Source organism: Cyprinodon tularosa, unplaced genomic scaffold (assembly GCF_016077235.1).
Source record: "Cyprinodon tularosa strain WSP-4 unplaced genomic scaffold, ASM1607723v1 ctg46, whole genome shotgun sequence".
NCBI lineage: Eukaryota > Metazoa > Chordata > Actinopteri > Cyprinodontiformes > Cyprinodontidae > Cyprinodon > Cyprinodon tularosa.
The window spans coordinates 779,125-801,517 of NW_024039185.1; the positions used below are offsets into that span (position 1 = coordinate 779,125).

Below are 22,393 nucleotides of genomic sequence, written 5' to 3' on the forward strand. Positions count from 1 at the left end.
ACCGGAAGAGTTTAAATGTTGCACAGGGCTGTGTTACATGACCGAGCACGGCTGGTTAGAAAACTGTTGAAGTTGTATGGAGTAAGATGACCGTTGGTCCGAGATGTCTCCAACAGCAGGACGAGTTGTTAGTGGTCTGAGCCGAAGGATCCTCAGCAGCGGACCGTTGATGAAAAACGCGCCAGCCACCGTGGGGTGAGTGGGAATCTGACACCGGGGCTCATCTAGGTTTCAATGACCCTGAGATTAATAATGGCCAGGCTTTGAATGATCATAAAAACAATAATAAATCGAGGGTCTGACATTCAAATGTAATATGAATTTGTCTCCTGTTGGTTGTCAGAGTCATACATTATGTTTGATCTCACATTTATATCCAATTACACAAAAGATGTGTTTAGGCATAGCTGTAAAAATTAAATCACCAAGTCTGTTTATGTTAATTCAATAGTTCCGACATAATCACCGCACTATGCACTGGCCTTTCAAATATATAAATATTCCAAGCGCCCAGATGCCTTATATTGAGTTTAAACTCATCAAGTATTTCTTTTACTGGATTATTTACTCCAAAATATAGATATGATTTATATTTAACTGATGTAACTCTTTTCCCCCACTCAACCATCCAAACCGTACTCATAGAGGCTTTCTTTCCTCCTACAGTGCGAGGTTCCTAGCGTTGAGTTCTCAGGCATCTGCAAGATCAAAACCCTCTGAAGAGGATGAAGTGGCCAAAAGCGAGCCCATTAAATTTTCCACCAGTAAAGCCAGTCACAGGACCTGGAGAGTGGACCGCTCCATGGGCAGCCAGTATGAGAGGCCTTGGTGGAAAGTGGTTCCCATCAGCCTCGGCTTGACTGCTTTTCTGCTGTGGTGCGCCCTGAGGGAGGAGACGGGCGTTGACGCACAGCTGGAGAAGCGGCTGTATGAACATTTACCCAGTTTGGTTTCAGATGAGTCAGAAGATGGAAAGTGACATTTGAAATAAGTGACTCGTGTCTTGAGATATTTATTCAGACCTCATGAAAGTTGTGTAGATTGATCAATACAAGTGTGCCCGTCCTTTGCTCCAAATGAAAGATTTGTCATGCATTTGCCATTAACTTGAATTAAAAATTTGTTTTGGAATGGATGTACTTTAAAACAGATACAGGTTCCTGCTTTTCAAGCTGAAAAAGCTCAATACCCCTGAACCATAAGCGCATGCGGAACAGTAACCTTTATTTGAAAATCATACCACTTTCCAAACTGTAGTTTTAACCATGGGTGAAATTTGTTTTACAGCTTATAATCCTGTTTTTAAATGACTGCAGATACAAGGTCAAATCTGTTTTTTTATTTAATCAGTTCTGTTACCAGGGGACACCTCAGAACAAATCAAGTACGCTGATGTGATTTGTAAAAGGTAATTTGAAATATGTGGCAGCTCTATTCAATGTAGGTTTGGTTTTGCCAGTGTATACGCCAGCCCATGTCAACATTTGACTTGAGCACCTAAACTAGGCCCTCTCCAACTATCAAATATTTAATGCAATAATACACAATATGAGGTAGCAGAAAGTTTATTTACAAGACAAACCCCATGACATGCACACAGGATTGCAGATACTGTTTGCAAAGAAAGGAATGGAACACTGATCATTTTACAGAGAAGCTGTAGTCTATAATGCATGGGACTATTTGAGAGAAAGTGAAATGACACGTACAAAAAAGAACATGCCTCAAACTACAAATAAAAAAACCCACACATGCTGGTAATAGTTTGAAATTTACAAAAAACATCTCATTTAAACATCCCTTGACCTAAACCTCTACTACCCCACCCACCCCGTTAAAAAGATCAAAACACATCATTTATGCACGCTCTCCCCTGATTCGCCTGGCCAACTGGATGTCCTTGGGCATGATTGTGACCCTTTTTGCATGGATGGCACACAGGTTGGTGTCCTCAAACAGTCCAACCAAGTAAGCCTCGCTGGCCTCCTACAGAAAAAAAGAAAAAAAAGGGAGAAGATTTATTAATGTAGCACCACTTTAGATTAAAACCCAAAAAATATAAATGAATATATTAACCAACCTGTAGGGCACCAATAGCTGCACTCTGAAAACGGAGGTCTGTCTTGAAATCCTGGGCAATTTCCCTGACGAGACGCTGGAAAGGCAGCTTCCTGATGAGAAGCTCAGTGGATTTCTGGTACCGACGGATCTCACGCAGAGCAACAGTACCTGGCCTACAAAGAAGAATCGACACAATTTTTTATTTCAATTTGATTTAGAACACTGTCAGTTTGGGTAAATCTAAAATATAGATGTTGGATATCAGAGCCTTTCTGCACAACTGACTATTTTGTCCACAAAATAAATAGTGTAAACAAAGCAGCTGTACCTGTATCTGTGGGGCTTCTTCACTCCACCGGTAGATGGCGCACTTTTCCTGGCCGCTTTGGTTGCCAGCTGCTTTCTGGGTGCTTTTCCTCCAGTGGATTTACGAGCAGTCTGCTTGGTACGAGCCATTTTTTACAACTATACACCAAAAGAGGAAGATAAACAAAAACAATGTTAGTAATCCAAATCTCGTCAAAATAAATGCACTTAAAAATAGGCTACGTAAACCGCGTGTATGAGCGGCTTACCTGGCCTCATAAAATAGGAAAACGTATGCTGCAATATTTTCAAATATTGAAAAGCAGCTCTATAAACAAAAAAACTAACTCTACTACAAAAGACGGCAGTGTGGTTCCGACCAGGCGGGAAAAGTGGCGCCTCTTTTAAAAACCATTAAATCCTGAGTTGAAAATCTTCAGAGTGCCGCCACCATTAAGCTACAGAGGACAGACACGTTTCCTCACCAGACTACGGTTCAATTTAGAAGCTGGCAGCGACGGTTGTAAAATGGCGCCAGCTATCTACCATGGAAGCAGGTAAAATACAAAAAAATAAAATAGTCTCTAAACTTCCCACGTGAGATGAAAAAATATCGAGAAAAACATTAACTTATTTAAGGCTTGGCGGTAAAATGGACTTTAAAGATATTTATCTAAGAGACTGTTGATTTAAGTGATCGCGCGCGCTTCGGTTTATTAACAGATTCAACATGCATCAGAAGCCACACGTAAAATTAACCAACACAACCCATTAACGTTTACACTACCGAGAACAAAATGCTTAGCAAATTAAAACAAATTACCGTTGTGCTCTGATTTCCGTTGAACTCGTGCTTCTCTCTGACACGTCGCTTGTCTCTAAATGCAAGTGGAGGGAGAGCGAGACGATATTTATAGTCTAATCGGGTCTAAGGTCTTAAGACCGCCCCTGTTTGAAAATGATTGGTCAAAATTTGCTGACGGAAGCAACGTGACCAGAAAATGAGCCAATGCGGTTCATATTATACGCTCATCAAAAAGAAAAAATATAGGGAGTCTTTGCCCTAAAATTCAGGCTTCCAACTAGCTTTGTTGTTTTGTTTCTTTTTATTTCTTTCCATTAAAAGGAACGGACTTTCCCTAATAGTCAGTATTTCACAATCGACTCATAAAGTTATGCTTTGATTGATCAATTGTATTGTTGTACAAAAGGGAGATTAATGTCTTTCTAATAAATCCATGTCCCAAGTAGCCCTAGATAACCTTTACATATATTTAGAAACACAGCAAAGGATACAGAAAAACAGGGTTTGCATTCACACAGAATTTAAGCTCCTTCTGATCATAGAGCCTAAGTGAATGTAAACAAAATGTTCTATACTATAAACTTAGAGCACATGTTCCTCTGATCCTTTGTGGTTGTATTGAAAGAGGAGGGAAATGGATAGAAACCAGCCCGCCACTTTTTCTAACAACCGCCCCCACCCCCAAACTGTTTCTCCCTCATCCGCTGGGAGATTGGTAGATATGTTTTTAACAGTCTGCAGAATGTCAGACATTAGTCCGATTTATTTATTATCTTCTTTAGTTTTTGATCTGAGCAAAAAGAAAACAAGTGATATTTTACAAATATCTTAATGAATGTTTTTTTCTTAATTGTCCACTTGTATAACAGTACCGTGTGCCATTTTAACCATGAATACAACTAGTTCTACACTGGTGGAACTTTAATTATGCTACGGAAGAGGATTAGGGACACTTGGAAAAATAAAAATAAGTTAACTGATTTTTAGATTACATTTCAGTATAATATGAGAAAAAAACTTTAAGACCTAAAGCTCAGAATTCTGACTTTAATTTCAGAACTCTGACTTTTTTCTCAGAACTCTGACTTTAATCTCAGAATTCTGACTTTTTTATTTTTTCGGTGGCCCTCTTCATCTTCCCTACTATACAGTCGTATGTTTACATTAATATTTTTTTCCACCACAGTGTTTTTTTTTCCCATTACAGTGTTTTTATCACTGCTGCTTACTGAAAAAACTGAAAAAAGTCTATAGAGCTGTACTAAACGAAGCGGAACTTTTTGGTTGGAGTTTTAGTATCTCGCGGGCATATTAGACAGTGACACCAGCATTGGTTTGTGGCGATGTGACTGGTTAATGTAATTTTGGATTACGGGGCTCGTGAAAACGTATTTCTGTGATGATCATTGAAAGTTCTTTGTTTTAAGGACAATAAATGCAGTAAAAAGTTTTTTTTGGCTGCAACTCAACGACTGTTGGAGGAGAGCATGAGCGAAGAAAGGCTGCTCTGTATAGGTAAACAATGTGTGCCTGTTCAATACATTTTTGGCTTCTGCTTTAGATGACTGTACTTATTTAGATAATATCATTTTTAAAATCTAGTATTTGATTATTGTTATCTATACAAGTTAAACATTCAGACTTTTTTTGGCACGGTAGAAAACATCCATGTATTTTATTGGGATTTTATGTGACAGCATAGAAATGTAAAATTAAAGGGAAATTTTTTTACAAAAATTATTGGTGCGATTAGTGCAGTTATAGCTGATCTTGGAGTTTTTTCCCACCATCCACATGATAGCCTTTCTGCCGTTTATTCCTTACAGATACACTTCATTACATGTGATTTTTATTTTTATTTTTTTTATTTTTTTTACAGATTATCAAGTGAATTTAGTCATTGCCATTTAATCTGTCATTTAAATAGGACGTGAATCTGTTTTGATCTAAACCCCCCCTGGCTGTGTGTTGTGTTCCTGCTGTAATATGAACCTAAACCTCAGACTGGAGTCTTCTGCTGCCTTCAACAAATTTTTCTCCATGGTTGCCATGGATTAAATCCCATGCATGATCCCATCAGCTCTGACCGACCTGAATAAGAAACTTCTCAGCATTATGCTGCCACCAGCATGTTTTAGAATGTGAATTGTGCATGGTTATGTACAGTATTTTATGTACCTGTATTTTAATTAATATATATTCATCAATTCTTTGATTTTGAAAACAGTTTAGATCATGTCTATTTTTCGTTTGGTCCATCTCCTCTCCTTCACAGATGGATCAGAGCTCTTGGAGATGTTCAATATCAGGGATTTTGTTTTAGAACCTACCGGCAACACTGCTTTAAAATGTGATTTAACTGCTGGGTCCCTGGATCTTTTAGATGTTACTAGAACCTCTGAAGTCAGAGAACTCCGCTGGTATATATATATATATATATATATTAAAAATATGCGCATAAAGAGATAAATATGGGAAAAGTTCAAAGGGAATACTTTTGGAAGGCACTGTGTGCTCAAATTAAGGGTATTAATTCACCTCTTTTCATCTTTTCATTCAACAGATATTAGAGACTCAAAGATCTCCACAGTTGCTGAAGGTGGAGAGATAAATCCTCTCTGGAGTCGCAGTGACAACTCCTTCAGATTTAACTTTTTCACAGGCGGTGCTCCACCACCTCCGGATAAAACCTCTGTAGCAGACCACAGCCAGCCCCCCTCCGCATCACTATCTTTTACAGGGCAGGGGTCTACTTTTGCTTTCAACTTTCAAATCCCATCTGCAGAAGATATGGACACAAAAGAGACTACAAACCCATCATCCCCCAGCAACCCACAGTGTATCCAAGAGGAAGAGCCTTCCCATTTACAAGGGGTAGGATCTGCAGGTGGAGAGCAATGCAAAACGAAGAAAAAGAAGAAGAAATCTGGCAAGAAGAAACCGTCTGATGCCGAAACACAACAGAAACCAACAGAAGGGAGTCAGAGGGAGGAGGAGCTGGTCAGTATAAAGAGTGCAGGTCACTCAACAGCATGAATATCCTCGTCAGTTTGAGCTTTTTTTGTTTAATCTGACCTTAAATCTCGTTGACTTTTTTTACCTCCTAGCAAGGAATGTTTAGAAGTATACATACAGGCTCAAAGTTATGCTTTTTAATAAATGCTGCAGAAACACCACACGATTTTAGGAGCAGTCAATTGGCTTCTGGTAGAAAAATATTTGTATCAGAACTGAAGCACAATGCAGAAAAACCGACCCTCGTCATGCTGCTACCTCCACCATGTTCGACAAAAGCTATGGCCTTTATAAAAGCTGGCTTATAGACGGTACTGAACAGTAGATGGCAGTACCTCTTTAACGACCAACCCTTAACAATCATGGACAGGTTTCAGGTATTACAGGAGACAATCCCCCCCTTAATGACAATCCCCCCTTTAACGACCGACCCCTAGAATCATAGACAGTTTCAGATATTACAGGCTAACGATGGAACTAACGACCCATTCATCGGTTTCTATTGCATGTTTCCAAGCGATACAAGGCGTTGTCTATATAAGACTCAAACTCACTGCGGATCCAGACATTTGAATTGAGAAAGCTTCCTGGAGAGGTGGCGAAACGTCTTCAAATCTTGAAAACCAAGTCCAGTGAATATTTTTAGAATTTTTACGGAATGACTATGACCTGGATGACTGAGAACCTTCATCAGCACAAAAGCTTGCTTAATACCATTTAGCATCAGGCTAGCTGCATGAAAACCTGTAACTGCAAAAATGACCAACTTTCTTCATCTCTTACTTTATTAAAAGGTTTATTTCATGTCTTAATGTTTATTTCTCTCAGAGCCCAGAGGAGGAGCTGAACAGGCAGCTGGACTGGTGTATCGAACAGCTGGAGCTAGGAATACGGTCTCAGAAGGGAACTCCAAAACAAAGTTAGTGTTATTTTTTTCTCTACACATTACTTATCCAAGGTCACAGCGCATTAAGTTTTATTCCAGGAATATATTCCTTGGTTCAAGAAAATGATTATTTTACCTCAACTCCCACATAAAATGGCAAAGTCAGGATGCAAAAGCGAAGAGATGTATGTTGAAAACAAGAAACCAGACAGGAAGGCATACAGAAAAGACTGCAGATGGGGTGTTGAAATGACAACAAAGAGGAATGGGAGGTGATAAAAAACAAAACAAAACAGGAAACATATTGTCACAAATAAAAAGATGGCAAGCAATTGAAATGAGAAAAGCTAAAAAAGGTCACTAGAGACACAGAATGACTTCAAAATAACTCAAAACCACCAACTGGTATCAGGAGAATCTACAAACACATGGCAGAAGGACAATGGAAATATGCAGAACTGCAGTTAAGATTCACATAATATATTTAATTAAAATAGGAAAATTAGATTAATAAATTATAAAACATAAAAATGAGCAACAGAGTACCTTTTTATTCTTCTTTGTTTATCCAACTCAGTCCCCGACTGCTTTCCCTACAGCTTCATGGGGGCGATGATGTGCTAGTTTGTTACCTGCCTACTGAGATGAGAAAAAAGCCAAAATAAAGAATAACTTCCACCAGAATATCGATGCACTTTATTTCCCTAGAGGGATTAATTATTCAAACAAGAATTGCTTTTACCTGCAGACTGATAGGAGATCCTGCTGCTTTAATCATTTTAGTCTTGTCTGCAGCCTTAGCTGAGCACTTTATTTTACTTGATCATAGAGCATTTCATTGCTGTTAAATGGAAAGCTCTTTGGCGGTTTAGGTTTTTTTTTTTTTCAGCATAAAAGTTTCTCTGTCCGTTTGGGTTACTTTTTTTCGTCTAAGGCTCATCTGATGTTTGGAGTACCCCAAGGTTCCATTTTAGGACCTCTTCTCTTCTCCTTGTACTTGGTTTCTCTGTGGTCCATTTAAAAAGAAGAAATAGAAGATGACGTCTCTAGATTTATTTACACATCTATTTACAGCCCAAAGCTAAAAGAAGTCAATTAACCTTTGGAGGTTTCTCCTTGCAATTGATGTTTAAAGAGACAGTGTGTTCTGTTTGGTCACTTTCCGTTGTTCTGAGTTTCAAAATGTTTTATTCCCTGTAGAAGAGGAGGCCTCTCGAGCCTTGAAGACACTGCGTAGCTCTAAAGCTCCTCTGGTCAAGAAGCGGCAGTTGATGAGAGCCATGACTGGAGATTACAGAAAGAAAATGGAGGAAGAGAAGAACAAGCAGTTCAAGCTCATTCAAAGTGGTGAGTGAACGGTTTCATTAAACGCTTCCTTGTAGAAGCTTTTTTTTTAATCCACATGTTTAACTGGTCTCTTACAGAAACTGCATCAGCTCAGGTTAAAGTAGTGTCGGATGCCCCAAAGAAATCAGTTTTTCACCGTCGCGCTGAGGGGAAATCTGCTCCTGGAGCCTCAGAGGATCAGCAGCAGCAGACGGATCCCCAGGGGGCCGAGAAGCCGAAGCTGCAAACTCAGGAGGAGAAGGCAGCCTTTGTCATTGTTCCATCGAAAGAGGAGTTCCAATTCAATTTCTTCTGATGTTTCTGTGCGGAAAGTCTACAATTTTTCCATAAAATCTAACTGAAAAAAAAAGTGCAACTTCCTCTGGATGTGTACCTGTTTGGATGAAGCATCTGGAAATGACCTTAATCCACAACACCTCCGTTGCTGTATTGAAAGTACCTCTAAATAAACAAAAAACACACCTGAAATATTTGCTCATTTCTAACCAGATCAGTATCAGAGTTGCCTTGGCCAACATGAATGAATTAAACTTGATGACTGGATATTTTTTTATAAAACTTTTTTACTCAACACGGATAGTAAATATTTGTGTTAACCAGATAAGATTTACAAAACCTCTTCACATGTTATTTCTCTGGAATGTATTATTTTTACAGAAAGTTTTAATTTACTATAATTGCAAAATACAGTAAAGATGCGAAGCTGTATCATAGATTGCCTCTCTTGTTTTTTTTTACTCATACTTTAATATTTTAGATGTTTTATGATAAAATTTAATCTGATTAAATACCAAAAAATGATTTCCCTGATTATGAGAAGAAAGGCTACCCTAAAAAACCTTTGGAAAGAAGTAGTAATTTCTTTTCCAACTACACACCCACTGGATGACTGCCTAATACGAAGAAGCCAGACATAACTCGAATAGAACCTTTTTGGCAGCATTAGGTAGGCAACTGCCATACCAAAAGTGACTGATGAATTATTTAATTGTTCAGTAGGAATTTCCTCATTAAAAAAAAGAAACTAAAAATATGTTCACTTAAAGCTGCAGACTAGTTTTCAGACGTATATTAAACTTCCAGTAGAACTTTCCCTGAAGTTTTTTATAAATATAGCAGCTGGAAGCATAAGGGGCCACTAATGAATAAAATCAAAAGAATAAGAGGCCTTAAACAGCCTGTTTCTAGAAATTAGCTGCCCTTCCATATTTGGTGAAGCTCTAATATTGAGAGAATATATATATATATATATATATATATATATATATATATATATATATATATATATATATATATAAACAGCTATGTTATGAAAATGATGAAATTAATGTCACCATTTAGAGCAGATGTTTATAAAGGTTCTAGATTATTTGTCTGATGGTAAAGTTCAAGTCGATTAGATTTAATAAAATGTTGGGCACTATCTGAGAAATTTTTTTTGAATGTTTCCAGGTGTTTCCAAAGCAAAGTTAGGGCTTAAAGGCAAAGCTTTAATCTAAAACTGCTCACAATTGAGGATTTAAAGTAACATTTTGTAGATTTAAAAGTCCCGGAAGGGGCAGAGTGTGTTTCTATCCGTGCACAATTGAGTGCAGTTAACAGAAAGAAAAGTTGGAGCTGCTGATTGGTGGATAAGATGTCATGAACATAGATTATGGACGTAGACGCCTCATTGGACGCTGGCCGATGTGCCTAGAGGGCGGCCATCTTGGATCGGACCACAATTCGGGCAGCTGCTGTCGGAATGAATAATAATAATATAATATATAAACATACAATAATTGTAAAACATAATTATATAATATATTCATATATTTTTTTGTTTATCATATGTATTTGCAAAATATATTACTTTGCATATATCTAATCCAGTTTGAGTTCAGTTTTAATAGTTTGAATCTGAATAAATATGTGTAATCTAACTGAAAGGTTATTATACAATTTGTTTTGGTGTTTTAAGGGGTTGTGACATGTAAGTCATTGTTGTAATATTATCTCAGACTCATCTTTCATGTGATTAAATTAGATTTAGGCGCCTCCTTTTCGTTCTGACTGCAGCTGTTTGAACTGTGATCCGATCCAAGATGGCCGCCATCTGGGCACGTCAGTCTCGCTACCGACAGCGTCCAATGAGGCGTCTTCGTAGATAATGACGCTGCGTCTAAACCATGCCAATTAATACTGCCACCTGGTGGACCTTTATAATCCCTACAGGTAGCCTATTTGACAGACTGACACTGCTGACACTCGAAGACCTAGTACAATAATATAATTTAGGTCATTCACTGTTGTATTGTATTATTTCACATCTTAATTTAAAAATATTTACAACATATCAGTAATAATGTGAACATTTAACATGAACATTTAGGTGAACATGTGAAAGAGGAGGCCTGGGGACTAGATAAAAAAAAAAAAAAAAAAAACTACAGGAATTGAATTCAAATTAAGATTGATTGAAGCTTGAGTGATAACTGACAGGAACATGATGACCAAAACGAGAAAGTTAAAACAAATACAAGATCAAAAAGGTCCCATATGGGTGAAGCCTTTATTCTGCTTCGAAGCTGCTCCATATTTCTTGATTAATTCGATAATGATCACAGAGGCAGGTGCCTCCAGTTGACAGGTGCACATATATATATATTAATATACATTTGTTTTTATTAATTCTTTATTGACCACCCTGTGGTTAATCATGCACAATAAATAACTACTTTAATAATAAGTAATCCATTTAATGTAGATATTAGTATTTGTAAATATAAATTTTATGCTGAATGATTATTAATAAAAGTAGGTTAGTAATGACAATGAATAAGATGTTCGCGACAGAACTCAAAACTGAAAGAATTTTGCCCACCACACCTTTTATTTAGACAACATGGATGTTTAAATATATGTGTCTATTTGTTAGCACAGGGTGTAGGAAAGTATAGTTTGTTTTTATTTAGAAAATATGGATAATGTGATTGTTCATTTTCCTGTTGGAACAGTGTAGATTTACTCTTAGGTTCTGGCACCTATCTGCTTTTGGCCACCTCTCACTGTAAAATGGTTATTGCTTGGCCACCCTTATTAAAATGTTCTGGCTACGCCTCTGTATCAGCTCCAACAGTTAAAGGAGGAGAAGGAAAAGAAAAAGTTGAAAGGGATATATATATTGTTTTACAAGGCGGAGTAGTGTGACCGAAATTTTTGAGAAAACATTTCCATTTTCTAAAAGGGTAGTATACAGTTGCGCTTACAAACACACTTTCAGTCAGTTCCAAACGGCTCCTGTGGTGGTCACGTGACTGTCTTAAAACGACACGCGCACAGACACAACTTTTTGGAGTTCTATGCACGCGCCGACGCGTCGGTGTTTCTGGATGAAACGAGCCTCTTCATGGATGTAAGCTCGGTTATTTAGATTTGGACGCTGTAAAATCTTGCCTCACTTGTGTTGTAGTGTTGGGAGGAGGAGGTGTAGTTTAACTGGGTTTACAGTTAAGCTAAGCTAGCTGATAAACTGAGCAGCAGCTTGTTGTGTTTTACATCTGACTGGTTCTGGTTCTGGGACTCAGCTGTGTGAGGACTTTTCTGTTAGTTTGAGCACTGAGGGAAATGTCCGAGTTAAGTGACGAGGCCAGTGAGTCGGAGCAGCTGGGGGCCAGCCTCTCCCTGTGGCTGGGGGACTCCCTGCTGCGACCCGAGGAGCTGGATGTCCCTCTGGATCTCCACACTGCCTGCTCCATCGGCCAGTACGACGTAGTGGCTGAATGCGTTAAAAAGTAAGTCCCTTTAGCGATAAAAATAAAACTATGCTAGCTCGACCCTAGAGCTGACTGACATGTCTAGCAGGCGTGAAGTGGACCTGGATAGGAAGAACAAGGGAGGATGGACCCCGCTCATGTATGCTTCTTACATCGGACATGACAACATTGCTAATCTGCTGCTGGAGGCTGGAGTGGATGTGAATGCGACCACACCAAGAGGCCTGACCCCCCTGATGCTGGCCGCGAGCTGTGGGAATGAGAGCATAGCATACTTCCTGCTCCAGGTAATAACAGCCCCCACTCCAGATTATAGTCAGGGTCCCTACATCTGTATGGAGGTAATACTGTTACATTATTTATGTTTTGTAAATGGAAATAAAAAAAATGCAATCTTTAAATACAATTTGAAGAACTTCCTAATTATATATATAAAAATATGTTGAGAGTAATTTTGTCTTCTCACATTTAAGTCTTTTTTCATATATAATTTTTTTATAGTTTTTTTTTTTTCAAACATTTTCAAATGTATTTTGTTTCTGTTTTCCAGTTGGAGTTTTACAAATTCACATCTTTTCAAAAATTGCCTTACAGAGGCCTGTTTTACAAAGCAGGTTTATTGAAAACTAAGTTTTCTAAACCTAAAATCAGGAAAATGAGCTTTCTGTTTTACAAAGAGTTTCTCAACCTCTGTTTCTGTTACCGTAGTAACATTCTCCCCAGAACTAACCTGATCATGAGCAGGTTTTCCTTAATAAACTCTGTGTCAGCCCTACTTAGAGCAAATGTTTTCATGAGTCACCATGACAACAGACAACAGGAAGTGCCTATTTAGCAGCACTGCAACTAGAGGTGTTAATGTGGAAAAAAATTTGAATTTCTTTAAAAGACAGAAACGGTGCTACAGCTGCAAAGGAGAGGAAGATAGTGAGGGAGAAGATTGCTACTGGATTTAATGCATAAGTTTATATGTAGTCTGTTATAGAAGGACGTTTTTCCATTTATTAAAAGCACTCTACTTTTTTTACATTTTTATAGATCACTAAAAAATTATTATTCCTGGTCAAAATCACATTACTAGTCGGGTCTTTTTATTTTAATTTCGGCATTAAAATCTCTAGATCGATTTTGTACTTAGAGTCTTAGTACTTACATTACTTAAATCATAAACTAGATATAAAGATAAATGTTAAGTTTTAAAATTGTAAGTTATTAAATAAATGTTTATGTGATCATTTAGGCATGAGGACTAACCTTAAAGGTTTGAATTCCTCAGCTACGGCGATGTAGGGTTAGAGGTGAACTTAATGTTAAGGAGGTCATGAATTTTCTTCACTTCTCTTCCCTTTCTGTGGTTTCCATACCGAGTCTCCTGTCTCCACCTGACCCAGGCTTCTACCTTCATAACTTCTTTCATTCCATGCCTAAATCTCTTGGTCTCCTGCCTGGCAGTTCCAGCCTTAACATCCCTCCTTAGTTCATGTCTAAACCATCTCAGTCTGGCTTTATCGCTAAAACATCCAACATGAGCTGATCCTATGATGTCCCCTTTCCTATCCATCCTCATCACCCCTAGAGAATCTCCATGTCTTCTACCTCCAGCTCTGCCTCCTGGCCCTTCTTCAGATGCTACCATGTCTTTAAAATTTCCTCTCATTCTCTCTTACACTTGTTTTATCACACAAAATTAAGATTTAATCAACAAAATAAAAAGTATTTTTATTAATGATTGAAATTATTTTTTTTATTTTCTGTTAGTTTATTATTTTATATTTCCATCTTATTTTCATGGTTTCAGTATTGAAAGTCAGACTTCTGAACAAAGATGTGCAATGATGTCAGAGAGCTAATTGGGGAAAACTGGGATTTTGACATCAAATTCATACATGACCCCCTCTGTTGGTAGTAATTTGTGTGCAGCAGGTGGTGGTGTTGGACAGAGTTGAAGAGGATTAGTAAAAGATCTCTTGGTTGTCGTTTGTTTGATATACTCAAAACAATTATGATGGTGACGGTTTTTCAATTGTATTCCTCAAGCAAGGAGCAGAGCTGGAGCTCCGGGATGCTAGAGGCTGGACGGCTCTGTTTCACTGCACCAGCACAGGCCATCAACAGATGGTCAAGTTCCTGCTCGATAACAACGCGGACGCCAATGTCAAGTTGGTGTTTTCACTTCTTTAAAATCCAATTGATATATTTTTAAGCAGTATTCATGTATTTATTCCTTTTTTTTTTTTGTTCTGACAGAGAACCTGTGTCAGGTTTCACTCCTCTGATGGAAGCCGCTGCTTCTGGACATGAAATCATTGTTCAGTACCTCCTTGATCGAGTGAGTGTGGCTGTGAGGTTGCTTCATGCTGGTGTTTTTCATACGGATTATGTTATTAAACATGTTTTCTCCACAATCTATTTACAGAAAGTGAAAGTTGGTGAGCGTAATTCGAAGGGGGAGACGGCCCGTGGCCTGGCCATGATGTACGGCTACACCAAGATTGTTGGCCTCATAGACTCACGTTCTCAAAGAATTAAGCCAGGTGTTTATTGCTTACTATTGTCCTGAGATACAGAAACCATTTTTTTTCATTGATTCTTTTTTGCATTTTCTCTTGAACTTGTCAGGACACTTTGAAGACCTAAGCTCCTCAGAAGACTCGGACAGCTCTCCGCCGAGGACTCGGCCCAGTCGAAGCCGAGTCAAAGGCGTCAGCATCCATGATGGACCTCAGGCCATTGCCAAGTTCAGAGTTGGAGGAAAAGGCAAACAATGTGGTGGGTCACAGAAAAAAACCCCAGCATCTTCAGGTGTTGTGACGTTACAACCACAAACTTCAGAGTGTTTTATTAGGAACTTATGTGAGGGACCAACATAAAGTAGAGCCAAGAGACGTATTCAGAGGTGCAGCCAGGAGATCCATGGTTTCTCTGGATGTGGGAGAATCCACTGTCCTTTATTAAGAGTGGCTAGATGAAAGCTGTAGGTGCTTCTATACAGAAAATGTGGTTTGATGAGGCTCAAAGAAATACTGGCCTACATTCAAAACACTGCAAGATGGAAAATTAACCCAGCAATTCATCCTAAATTACTACCATCATTGTGGGAAGTTTATTTTTATGGAAGTAAATCTGTGTCGCTGGGATTTTAATTAAAAATGCCACTGAAATTAGACATTAGCAGTGGATTGTGGCGTCCAACACCCAGCCAATCCCAGTAACGTTTTCTTAGTCACGTGACGTCACGCTTATGGCGCTCATACGAAAGGAAAACCAGCATCATGGAGCCGGTCATGCAAGCTAACGCTAACTCAACGGTGAGTTTATTACTTTCATTTTTCTGTAGTTGAATTAGCGTTAGCTTGCATGACCGGCTCCGTGATGCTGGTTTTCCTTCAGTATGAGCGGCGCATGCACCACGTCACGTGACTAAGAAAACGTAACGGGATTGGCTGGGTTTTGGACACCACAATCCATTGCTAATGTCTTTGACCTGAAGTAACCCCTTCCCTTTTTACACTGAATTTAGACGCCGAATTTAAAACAGTGAAATAGAGCCAGTTGAATCTCAGGAGGCTGAAAATATTGAGTTTGAAATTTGAAAGGTTTAATTTTTTTATATGCAGATTTTTTTAACACTCAAAAATTAAACTGAAAAATAAGTATTGAAAATGTAATCACTTTGAAATAGTAATGTGAATTTTTAGCTTGAAGAGAAAATAACAAATGAAATTTCAACTGTGTAGAAATAATGACAATGAACTTCTTTTTAGGCCAAAAATGTGTTCTGAACATATTTTAACACTGAAACAGTAAGTACAAACAACATTTAAATTTCAGTGGCATTTTTAATTCAAATCCCAGCAACACAGATTTACTTCCATATTTTCTTCTTATGACAAGGGAAGTTGGTCAGAGTTGATGGGAAGATGGATGGAGCTAAACCCAGGATAATCTCTTAAAAAAAACCTATTGGAAGCTGAAAGAGACCTGGGACTTGGGTTGAGGTCCCCCTTCCAATAGGAAAACCATCCTGATCATCCACGCATAGAAGCAATAAATGGTTTAGTTTTTAGAACGAAAATTCAAGCTTTTTCTGCTGCTGTGAACCTGGTTTCTTTTCCTCTCCTCCACAGAAATCCTCTCCTTCTTACTCTGTTAGTTTATCTGCTCTGCCAACAGTTTACTGGTTCACATATCTTAGTGTTTTAATGCAAAGATTGAGGGGAAATCTATGCATGACCAAGATCCTCACTCTGGTTGGTACCATTCGAATCCTTGAAAGCTTTAGTTTTTAAGTCCTGACAGTTTTATTGAAAAGCCATAAACTCTAATCAGAAGTGGTATTTACCTTCCTCAGCCGTCTTCTTTGCTTCCTTTTATCATCAAAGTTCCTCCTCTTCTTAGAACCTCCTGCTGCGCCGCCTGGATTCACAACCTACCGTGATGTCGGTGAGCAGAGCGAGAACATCTGCTACCGGGATGTGACCTCACCAATCAACGAGCTGGATGGGCAGAGTCACAGCAGCAGAGGTGAGTAGAGACCCAGAAAATCAACCCGGGTTTTGGGGATCTTTGATTAACTGTTCATTGTCTTCAAAGATGACAGTCCATTCTTTGAGAACGACATGCCCACCATGAGGAGCAGCAGTAGCAGCAGCGAAGGCCTGCCTCGCGTGGTCACACTCAACTGGGAGGGATCCGTGGAGAGTAATGAGGTGAAATCAACACACTTAGATTTAGAACAAAATGTTTTACCTGAATTTTGTTGCACTGATGCACCTTTCCTCCACCAGGACTCAGACCAGGGCCAGCAGAGCAGCTCTCGCAGGCTAAACAAGAGTCATCACTCCAAAGGAAAGACGCATGGAAACGGCGAAGCAGCTCTCTCCAGCGGGACAGGAAACTGTGGCAAAAACGCACACTCTGGTTCTCTGCCTTCTTACACCGGGCCAAAGGTTTGTCTGATTTTTCATAGATTATTTTACGGTGTGGTTGAGATGGTTCAGATTTCAGTGCCTGTTTTCCCTGCAGGATTTGGCAGAATTCTTGGAGCAAATCAGCTTCTCCAAATACCTCCCTCTGCTTGCAAAAGAAGACGTTGACCTGCGGATATTTCTCACGCTGACTGAGAACGATCTGAAGGAAATAGGAATAACGTGAGGACCTTTATCATTTAACCCCAGTGCCTGCTGTGTCTGAGCCATCAGTTCTGAATGCCCTCATATGTTCCAGGCTGTTTGGTCCCAAACGGAAGATGACCTCAGCTATTGCGAGATGGCACAGCAGCGCTCCACCCCCCAGTGACGCTCTGGAACAAGCTTACGCCGACCAGCTGGAGGCTAAGATGCAGGAAATGGCCATTCAGCTCCACAAGGTGACTGGAGCTGTACTGGTTCACTTTTTAGTTTTGGGACTTTCAATGATGGGCTTTAACCAATCTTTCAGTGATCTCTATTGAAGTAAGTGCACAGGTTTTTTTTTTTTTTTTTTGGCTTTTGTCTTTTTCAGAAGTCTCCATAAAGGCTTAAGGTTCTTTCACACCAAATGCGAAAACAGTGAAAATTCCCACAGTTTAATCTGCCTTTGCTTGCCTTGAAATTTGCCTGATCAGCAAAAGTAGTTAGCACAGCAGGTGATAGGCTACTACGTCATGGAGTCTGCTGGTTATCGGTTTCACTTAAAGATGCTGGTCATATTTTTACGAAGCGACCAGCTGTGCTGTTTTTACTTTTGAAAGCCAAGCAAAGCTGTCGGCGATCCTAGGAAAACCAGATTCCCAGAGGCAGAACCAGTATGGAGAAAACCACCTCCTCCTTCAGAGGCTAAGTCTGACGATGGAGTCTTTCAGCGGTACTTCTGCTTATTCATGACCCAGTTTGAGGCTCTGCCGTCCTGCTTTTGGGGATGAATCACCCAGACAACGGAGGGAGGGGGAGATGGAGCTCAGACAGAAGCAGCAGCAAATCAGTGAGAGAATACAGAGAGAGCACCAGAGCCGCAACAAGATCGGCCAGCCTTGCCCCCCTCTGGAGTTAAGGAACCACAGCGGAAGATCAGCACAAGAGCAGGAAATCATCAGTTTAAGCAAATATTCAATAGTGAATTAACCTGTTTTGCTAATGTGCAGGAAAAAAAAAATCACCTGCTGTTAATCATTTGTCTGAAAATTATTCGCATCCTCACAAGTTTACATTGAATCATCTGAGAACAAGAAAAATGGGGGCCTAAGGTAGGTTGATTAAACAGTCTAAGGCTAAATTAAAACAGATTTTTTAAAAGCCACCCTCAAACCTCTTAAGAGCATTCCCCACTTTATCCTTCCTCAACATTGTTTTCTCTACATTCCATTTTAATTGAAAAAAAAAAACAAAAACTAATCTCTGCTGCTTACTTCACCAACACATCTACTTCTTGATTTGATTTTGTGATGCAAATGTGAACAATAGTTCATATTCTTCAACTTTTGTGAATTTTTGCTTTGCATACTTTGCGCTGAAGTGATCTAGTTTCACCAATTTCACCAAAGTCGTGCAATTTCCTTAGCTAAATTCACCTCCTTTGCCCCGTTTGCCAGAGCTGCCCTCTACATAGAGATAACATGGTGAACGTACCTTAAGATAAAGGTGCATCCCTGCCTAGATATATGCTTACAAGTTTAACCTTTAACACACTTAAATATAACTGGGATTCTTAAATATAACTGGTCATGTATTTAAACTGGTTTCAAGCATAGTCCACAAATCTGTGGTGCAGATCAGTTGAGCAATTTTATGGAGTTCAATGCTTTGTCTTTCCTAAAACTAGTTTTCATGAGTTTGCAATTTTTATCCTGCGGGAACAACCAGATGTGCCCAAATTGAATCCATCTAGCTGCAGGCTTGAAATGAATTTGAAGGTTGTCCTTTATTATGGTTCAGGCTGCTTGTGGCAGAATAAAAGTTTTAGTTAAGGGGCACCACTGATAGCAAACCACACCACAGGATGATGCTGCCACCAATATGCTCAACTTCTTCTTCAAAAAAAGCTCAAGGCTGACCCTGAATAATATTCTAAAATCATTGTGACATGAGTTCCTTTCATTCAGACTGTTTTTCTATAGCTTCTGCTTCGCAATCAGGTGTGGGGAATCGGGTCAGTGACCCAAAACTTGCATCACAAACTTGTTTTGGGTCAAATTAAGAGGGCTAACATTAAACCCAAACCTCCACTCCAAAGGTTGGGGAGCCATGCATAAAAATTTGGTTAATGCAAAGATTTTGCAAAGCAAAGTGTTCAGTTTTATAGTGATGCCAGATGTCTGTTGAGGTGCTGGTGTATGTTTATATTTGTTCCTGAAGTTGAGTCATTTGTCCTCGCATAAAAAAATGTTTAATGAAATAATGAAAGTGTAAAATAGTGATTGTATGTAAAAAAAAAAAAAAAAAACTCTCCCATCATCTCTGTTATTGATTCGAATTTCTCTAATTTGTCCAACTCAACTTGTGTAGCGATGCGAGGAAATAGAGAGTCTGGAGAGTCAGGTGTCTCAGGAGAAGGAGCTGCGGACGGTGATGGAGGGATGCCTGATGGAGGACAAAATGGCTTGGAAGAAGGTTCACTCTGAGCTGGTAGAGAATCACCGGCTGGCTCAGGACATCAGCGCCACACTGATGAAGGAGAGGGCCTGTCAGGCCAAACTGCTGTCCTACTTCATGGCGGATGGGAAAAGCGGTTCCAACCCAGGCCTGGAAGCTGAAGGAAGAGATTCTGCTGATAAAGGTCTGCTCTGATGCAGCATTGGTTTAAATTTCAGATGCATTTTTTTATAAATTTGCATTTTTTTCTTGCAGAGGGAATCCGATGTTCTAACATAGTGGATCTTATGAAGAAGCTGGAGTCCTATCAAGATAAAATGGGTACGCTGAGTATAACTCAGAGATTAAAATGCTTTGGATCCTCTCTGAAGTCCAAGTTCTGACATTTCATTGATCTGTGATCACAGCAGGGACCCTGGAAACACTGCTTCAGAGTCTGAGGCGACTGAGTGCCCCAGAAAAAGTTTCAGACAGCTGGGAACGCCCTTAGCCTGCCTTAAGAGGTAAGATCTGCTCCTATGGGTTCCAGATCTCTCCTCTCACCCTAAATTAACCGAACTTTACCTTTCGCTATATATTTTAAAGAGGTTACTGCAAATACTTTGACGGAGGGTGATCATACCACCCTGAACAATCTCTGTGAAGCGGGTGAAAGGCCAGAAGGAAAGGTCAGACCTGCTGGAGGAAAGCAGCGCAGATCTGCAGCTCGCCTGTCATTGGCTGAAGGACCTGAGCTCGCCAGATGAGGGCAGGAGCAACACAGCTGCTGCAGGGAAATTACAAGCAGGCAGGGAGGATTGTGATCCTCACACGCCTGTGCTGGTGTGTTGAACTTGTGGAGTAGATGAAAAGAGAGGAAAAAGAGGAGGCGGTCAGAGGCTAGTACTCTGGTTCGACCCGAGTCATGATGAGGATGTGGAGTGTTCACATTTTCTGCTTTTAAAATTAACTTCCTGTTGATTCTTAAAACATTATTGAATAGATTAAATCAATCCAAGTACAGCTCATATTGTCCCGTTTGTCAACCTGCTGTGGTGTTTCAATTGTTTTAACTTAGAACCTAGAGCTAAATACAGTCCAGGAAGAAAAACCTGTTAAAGGCTGCAAAAGGTCAGAGGTTTGGGTCAAAAGTTGTTCTTGGTGTGGGGGATTGTCTTTGAGTCAATGAGTCGATGCAATCAGCTGGTTTTTCCTTGAAAAGAAAACTTGCAATCAATCAGACTGTATGATCTGTTTGAATTTTCTCTGTAAAGTGCCTTGAGATGAGGTGCTGTGAATTGGTGCTATATAAACAAACTGAATTGCTCAATGTGGAGCCCTCCTCCCCCAACACCATGGCGGAATCCCAAACCGGCCCCTAAGCACTAACCCTCTGTGGGTTCCTGAAGAGGGTCTGCCATAGGGCTGGGTGATAATTCAATAACGATATATATCGATCGATAGACGTGTGGCGCAATAGAAAAAAAGAGGGTCGATAAAAGTTAGATAAAAAAGAAACGCAGTTTTCCTTCCTTCTCATTGTAGCCTAGCATGTAGGTTTATGCTAGTCACTGCTTCCTCCCAACAAATCACAATCGCGGACCCAGGCATGCCGTCACCAAGCGCCGCCCTCTGAACCACAACACAGAGCACATGAAGATGTCGCAGCAAGGAGAGGTGGAGGAAATTGTTTCAAAGAAGGGTTTTTGTAGTTGGGCAGTCTGGCAGTATTTCGATCATGGCAAGTCGGACCAAAAACAAACCACAGTCATCTGGAAAATGTGTCGGGAACCAGTGAAAACGAAGTCTGATAACACAACCAACTTTTTTTTTTTTTATCATCTCAGCCGCTCATACCCGCAGGAGTACGAGCTGTGAAGGCCCCGGCGCGGCTCTCCTCCGAGGAATCTTCAGAAATATATATATATTTTCAGTTCTGGGCAGTTTCCCACGTAGTTCTAACAATTGAGATAAAAATGCTGTGGGGCCAGAAACTTCAAAGTAATAACTCAGGTTAAAGCAGGAAACGGGGGCGGCGGCGGTGGGGGGGCATTTATTTATTTGTTATATTTATTTTGGTCACTTTTCTGGTCACTTTAGTTTATTCTTTGTCAGTATTTAATAACATAACTCAGGTCTCTTAAGTTATTTTTCTTTAAAACAATTCTGTTATGGTTAAAAAAGTTGGTTAAATAAAGATTTAATTCGAAGTCTGTGTTTTTTATTAAAATTAAATCATTTAGCAATATTATAAAAAGTCCAGGCAGAGCTGCACATAAAATATGGTTTCAAATCTTTTCAATAATTATCGATATCGATCAATATGCATTTTTTTTTTTAATCGATAAGCTTTTTTTCTATATTGCCCAGCCCTAGTCTGCCACATTAAGTGCCATCCCAAAGTAGGGTAAGGTGAGTGCGCCTTTCAGGACTTAAATAGCAAGTCTGGATAAGTTCAGGCTTGCTAATCTGGCAGCAGGTGTAACTCCAAACTAGTGGCGGAGAAAACATGCATTCAAATGTAAGTTCCGCTGGTCTGCTTTATCTTCATTCCACTGACAGAAAATAAAATAGTTAAAAAAATGATTAAATCCCTAAATGGAAGGTCCTATTTAAAATTAAAGTTTTGACTAGATAGATACATTTTTAAGAAAATGGCAAATGTTTCTGC

The 22,393-nt window shown here is 39.5% G+C and overlaps 4 protein-coding genes across 5 annotated transcripts; 3 read left to right on the plus strand and 1 right to left on the minus strand.

Moving 5' to 3' along the window:
* On the plus strand, positions 1 to 1,147 carry cunh16orf91 (chromosome unknown C16orf91 homolog). The gene is made up of 2 exons (XM_038301058.1): positions 1 to 195; positions 667 to 1,147. Exons 1-2 carry the CDS (start codon positions 104 to 106, stop codon positions 977 to 979), a joined length of 405 nt encoding a protein of 134 aa, XP_038156986.1. The 5' UTR covers positions 1 to 103; the 3' UTR covers positions 980 to 1,147.
* A 402-nt stretch (positions 1,148 to 1,549) lies between these two features.
* h3f3d (H3 histone, family 3D) lies at positions 1,550 to 3,340 on the minus strand. Its single transcript, XM_038301056.1, has 4 exons — positions 3,191 to 3,340; positions 2,390 to 2,526; positions 2,081 to 2,234; positions 1,550 to 1,986 (listed from the first exon to the last, which is right to left on the minus strand). The coding sequence occupies exons 2-4, from the start codon at positions 2,515 to 2,517 to the stop codon at positions 1,858 to 1,860; spliced, it is 411 nt and encodes a 136-aa protein (XP_038156984.1). The 5' UTR covers positions 2,518 to 2,526; positions 3,191 to 3,340; the 3' UTR covers positions 1,550 to 1,857.
* Positions 3,341 to 4,659: 1,319 nt separating this feature from the next.
* On the plus strand, positions 4,660 to 9,133 carry cunh8orf33 (chromosome unknown C8orf33 homolog). Its single transcript, XM_038300935.1, has 5 exons — positions 4,660 to 4,687; positions 5,736 to 6,172; positions 7,016 to 7,106; positions 8,274 to 8,420; positions 8,498 to 9,133. The coding sequence occupies exons 1-5, from the start codon at positions 4,660 to 4,662 to the stop codon at positions 8,713 to 8,715; spliced, it is 921 nt and encodes a 306-aa protein (XP_038156863.1). The 3' UTR covers positions 8,716 to 9,133.
* A 2,749-nt stretch (positions 9,134 to 11,882) lies between these two features.
* anks3 (ankyrin repeat and sterile alpha motif domain containing 3) lies at positions 11,883 to 21,133 on the plus strand. Of its 2 annotated transcripts, none has more exons than XM_038301017.1 (15): positions 11,883 to 12,193; positions 12,261 to 12,462; positions 14,213 to 14,334; positions 14,423 to 14,504; positions 14,592 to 14,709; positions 14,795 to 14,944; positions 16,574 to 16,699; positions 16,769 to 16,884; positions 16,963 to 17,124; positions 17,201 to 17,325; positions 17,402 to 17,543; positions 19,657 to 19,927; positions 19,999 to 20,064; positions 20,151 to 20,246; positions 20,329 to 21,133. In XM_038301017.1, the coding sequence occupies exons 1-14, from the start codon at positions 12,027 to 12,029 to the stop codon at positions 20,231 to 20,233; spliced, it is 1,932 nt and encodes a 643-aa protein (XP_038156945.1). In that variant the 5' UTR covers positions 11,883 to 12,026; the 3' UTR covers positions 20,234 to 20,246; positions 20,329 to 21,133. The 2 variants fall into 2 exon arrangements, with proteins under 2 accessions (XP_038156945.1, XP_038156946.1); XM_038301018.1 differs by having other exon boundaries at positions 12,027 to 12,193; positions 12,264 to 12,462.
* Positions 21,134 to 22,393: the final 1,260 nt, after the last annotated feature.

Excerpts from the sequence above, each read along its gene's own strand:
- cunh16orf91 (XM_038301058.1), top strand. The coding sequence starts at position 104 with ATGTCTCCAACAGCAGGACGAGTTGTTAGTGGTCTGAGCCGAAGGATC. Across the intron at positions 196-666 it reads AACGCGCCAGCCACCGTGGG|TGCGAGGTTCCTAGCGTTGA; the intron begins GTGAGTGGGAAT and ends TTCCTCCTACAG.
- h3f3d (XM_038301056.1), bottom strand. The coding sequence starts at position 2,517 with ATGGCTCGTACCAAGCAGACTGCTCGTAAATCCACTGGAGGAAAAGCA. Across the intron at positions 2,235-2,389 it reads AAGAAGCCCCACAGATACAG|GCCAGGTACTGTTGCTCTGC; the intron begins GTACAGCTGCTT and ends TCTTCTTTGTAG. Across the intron at positions 1,987-2,080 it reads CAGCTATTGGTGCCCTACAG|GAGGCCAGCGAGGCTTACTT; the intron begins GTTGGTTAATAT and ends TTTTTTCTGTAG.
- cunh8orf33 (XM_038300935.1), top strand. The coding sequence starts at position 4,660 with ATGAGCGAAGAAAGGCTGCTCTGTATAG. Across the intron at positions 6,173-7,015 it reads GTCAGAGGGAGGAGGAGCTG|AGCCCAGAGGAGGAGCTGAA; the intron begins GTCAGTATAAAG and ends TATTTCTCTCAG. Across the intron at positions 7,107-8,273 it reads GAAGGGAACTCCAAAACAAA|AAGAGGAGGCCTCTCGAGCC; the intron begins GTTAGTGTTATT and ends TATTCCCTGTAG.
- anks3 (XM_038301017.1), top strand. The coding sequence starts at position 12,027 with ATGTCCGAGTTAAGTGACGAGGCCAGTGAGTCGGAGCAGCTGGGGGCC. Across the intron at positions 14,505-14,591 it reads TTCAGTACCTCCTTGATCGA|AAAGTGAAAGTTGGTGAGCG; the intron begins GTGAGTGTGGCT and ends ATCTATTTACAG. Across the intron at positions 19,928-19,998 it reads AAGAGATTCTGCTGATAAAG|AGGGAATCCGATGTTCTAAC; the intron begins GTCTGCTCTGAT and ends TTTTTCTTGCAG.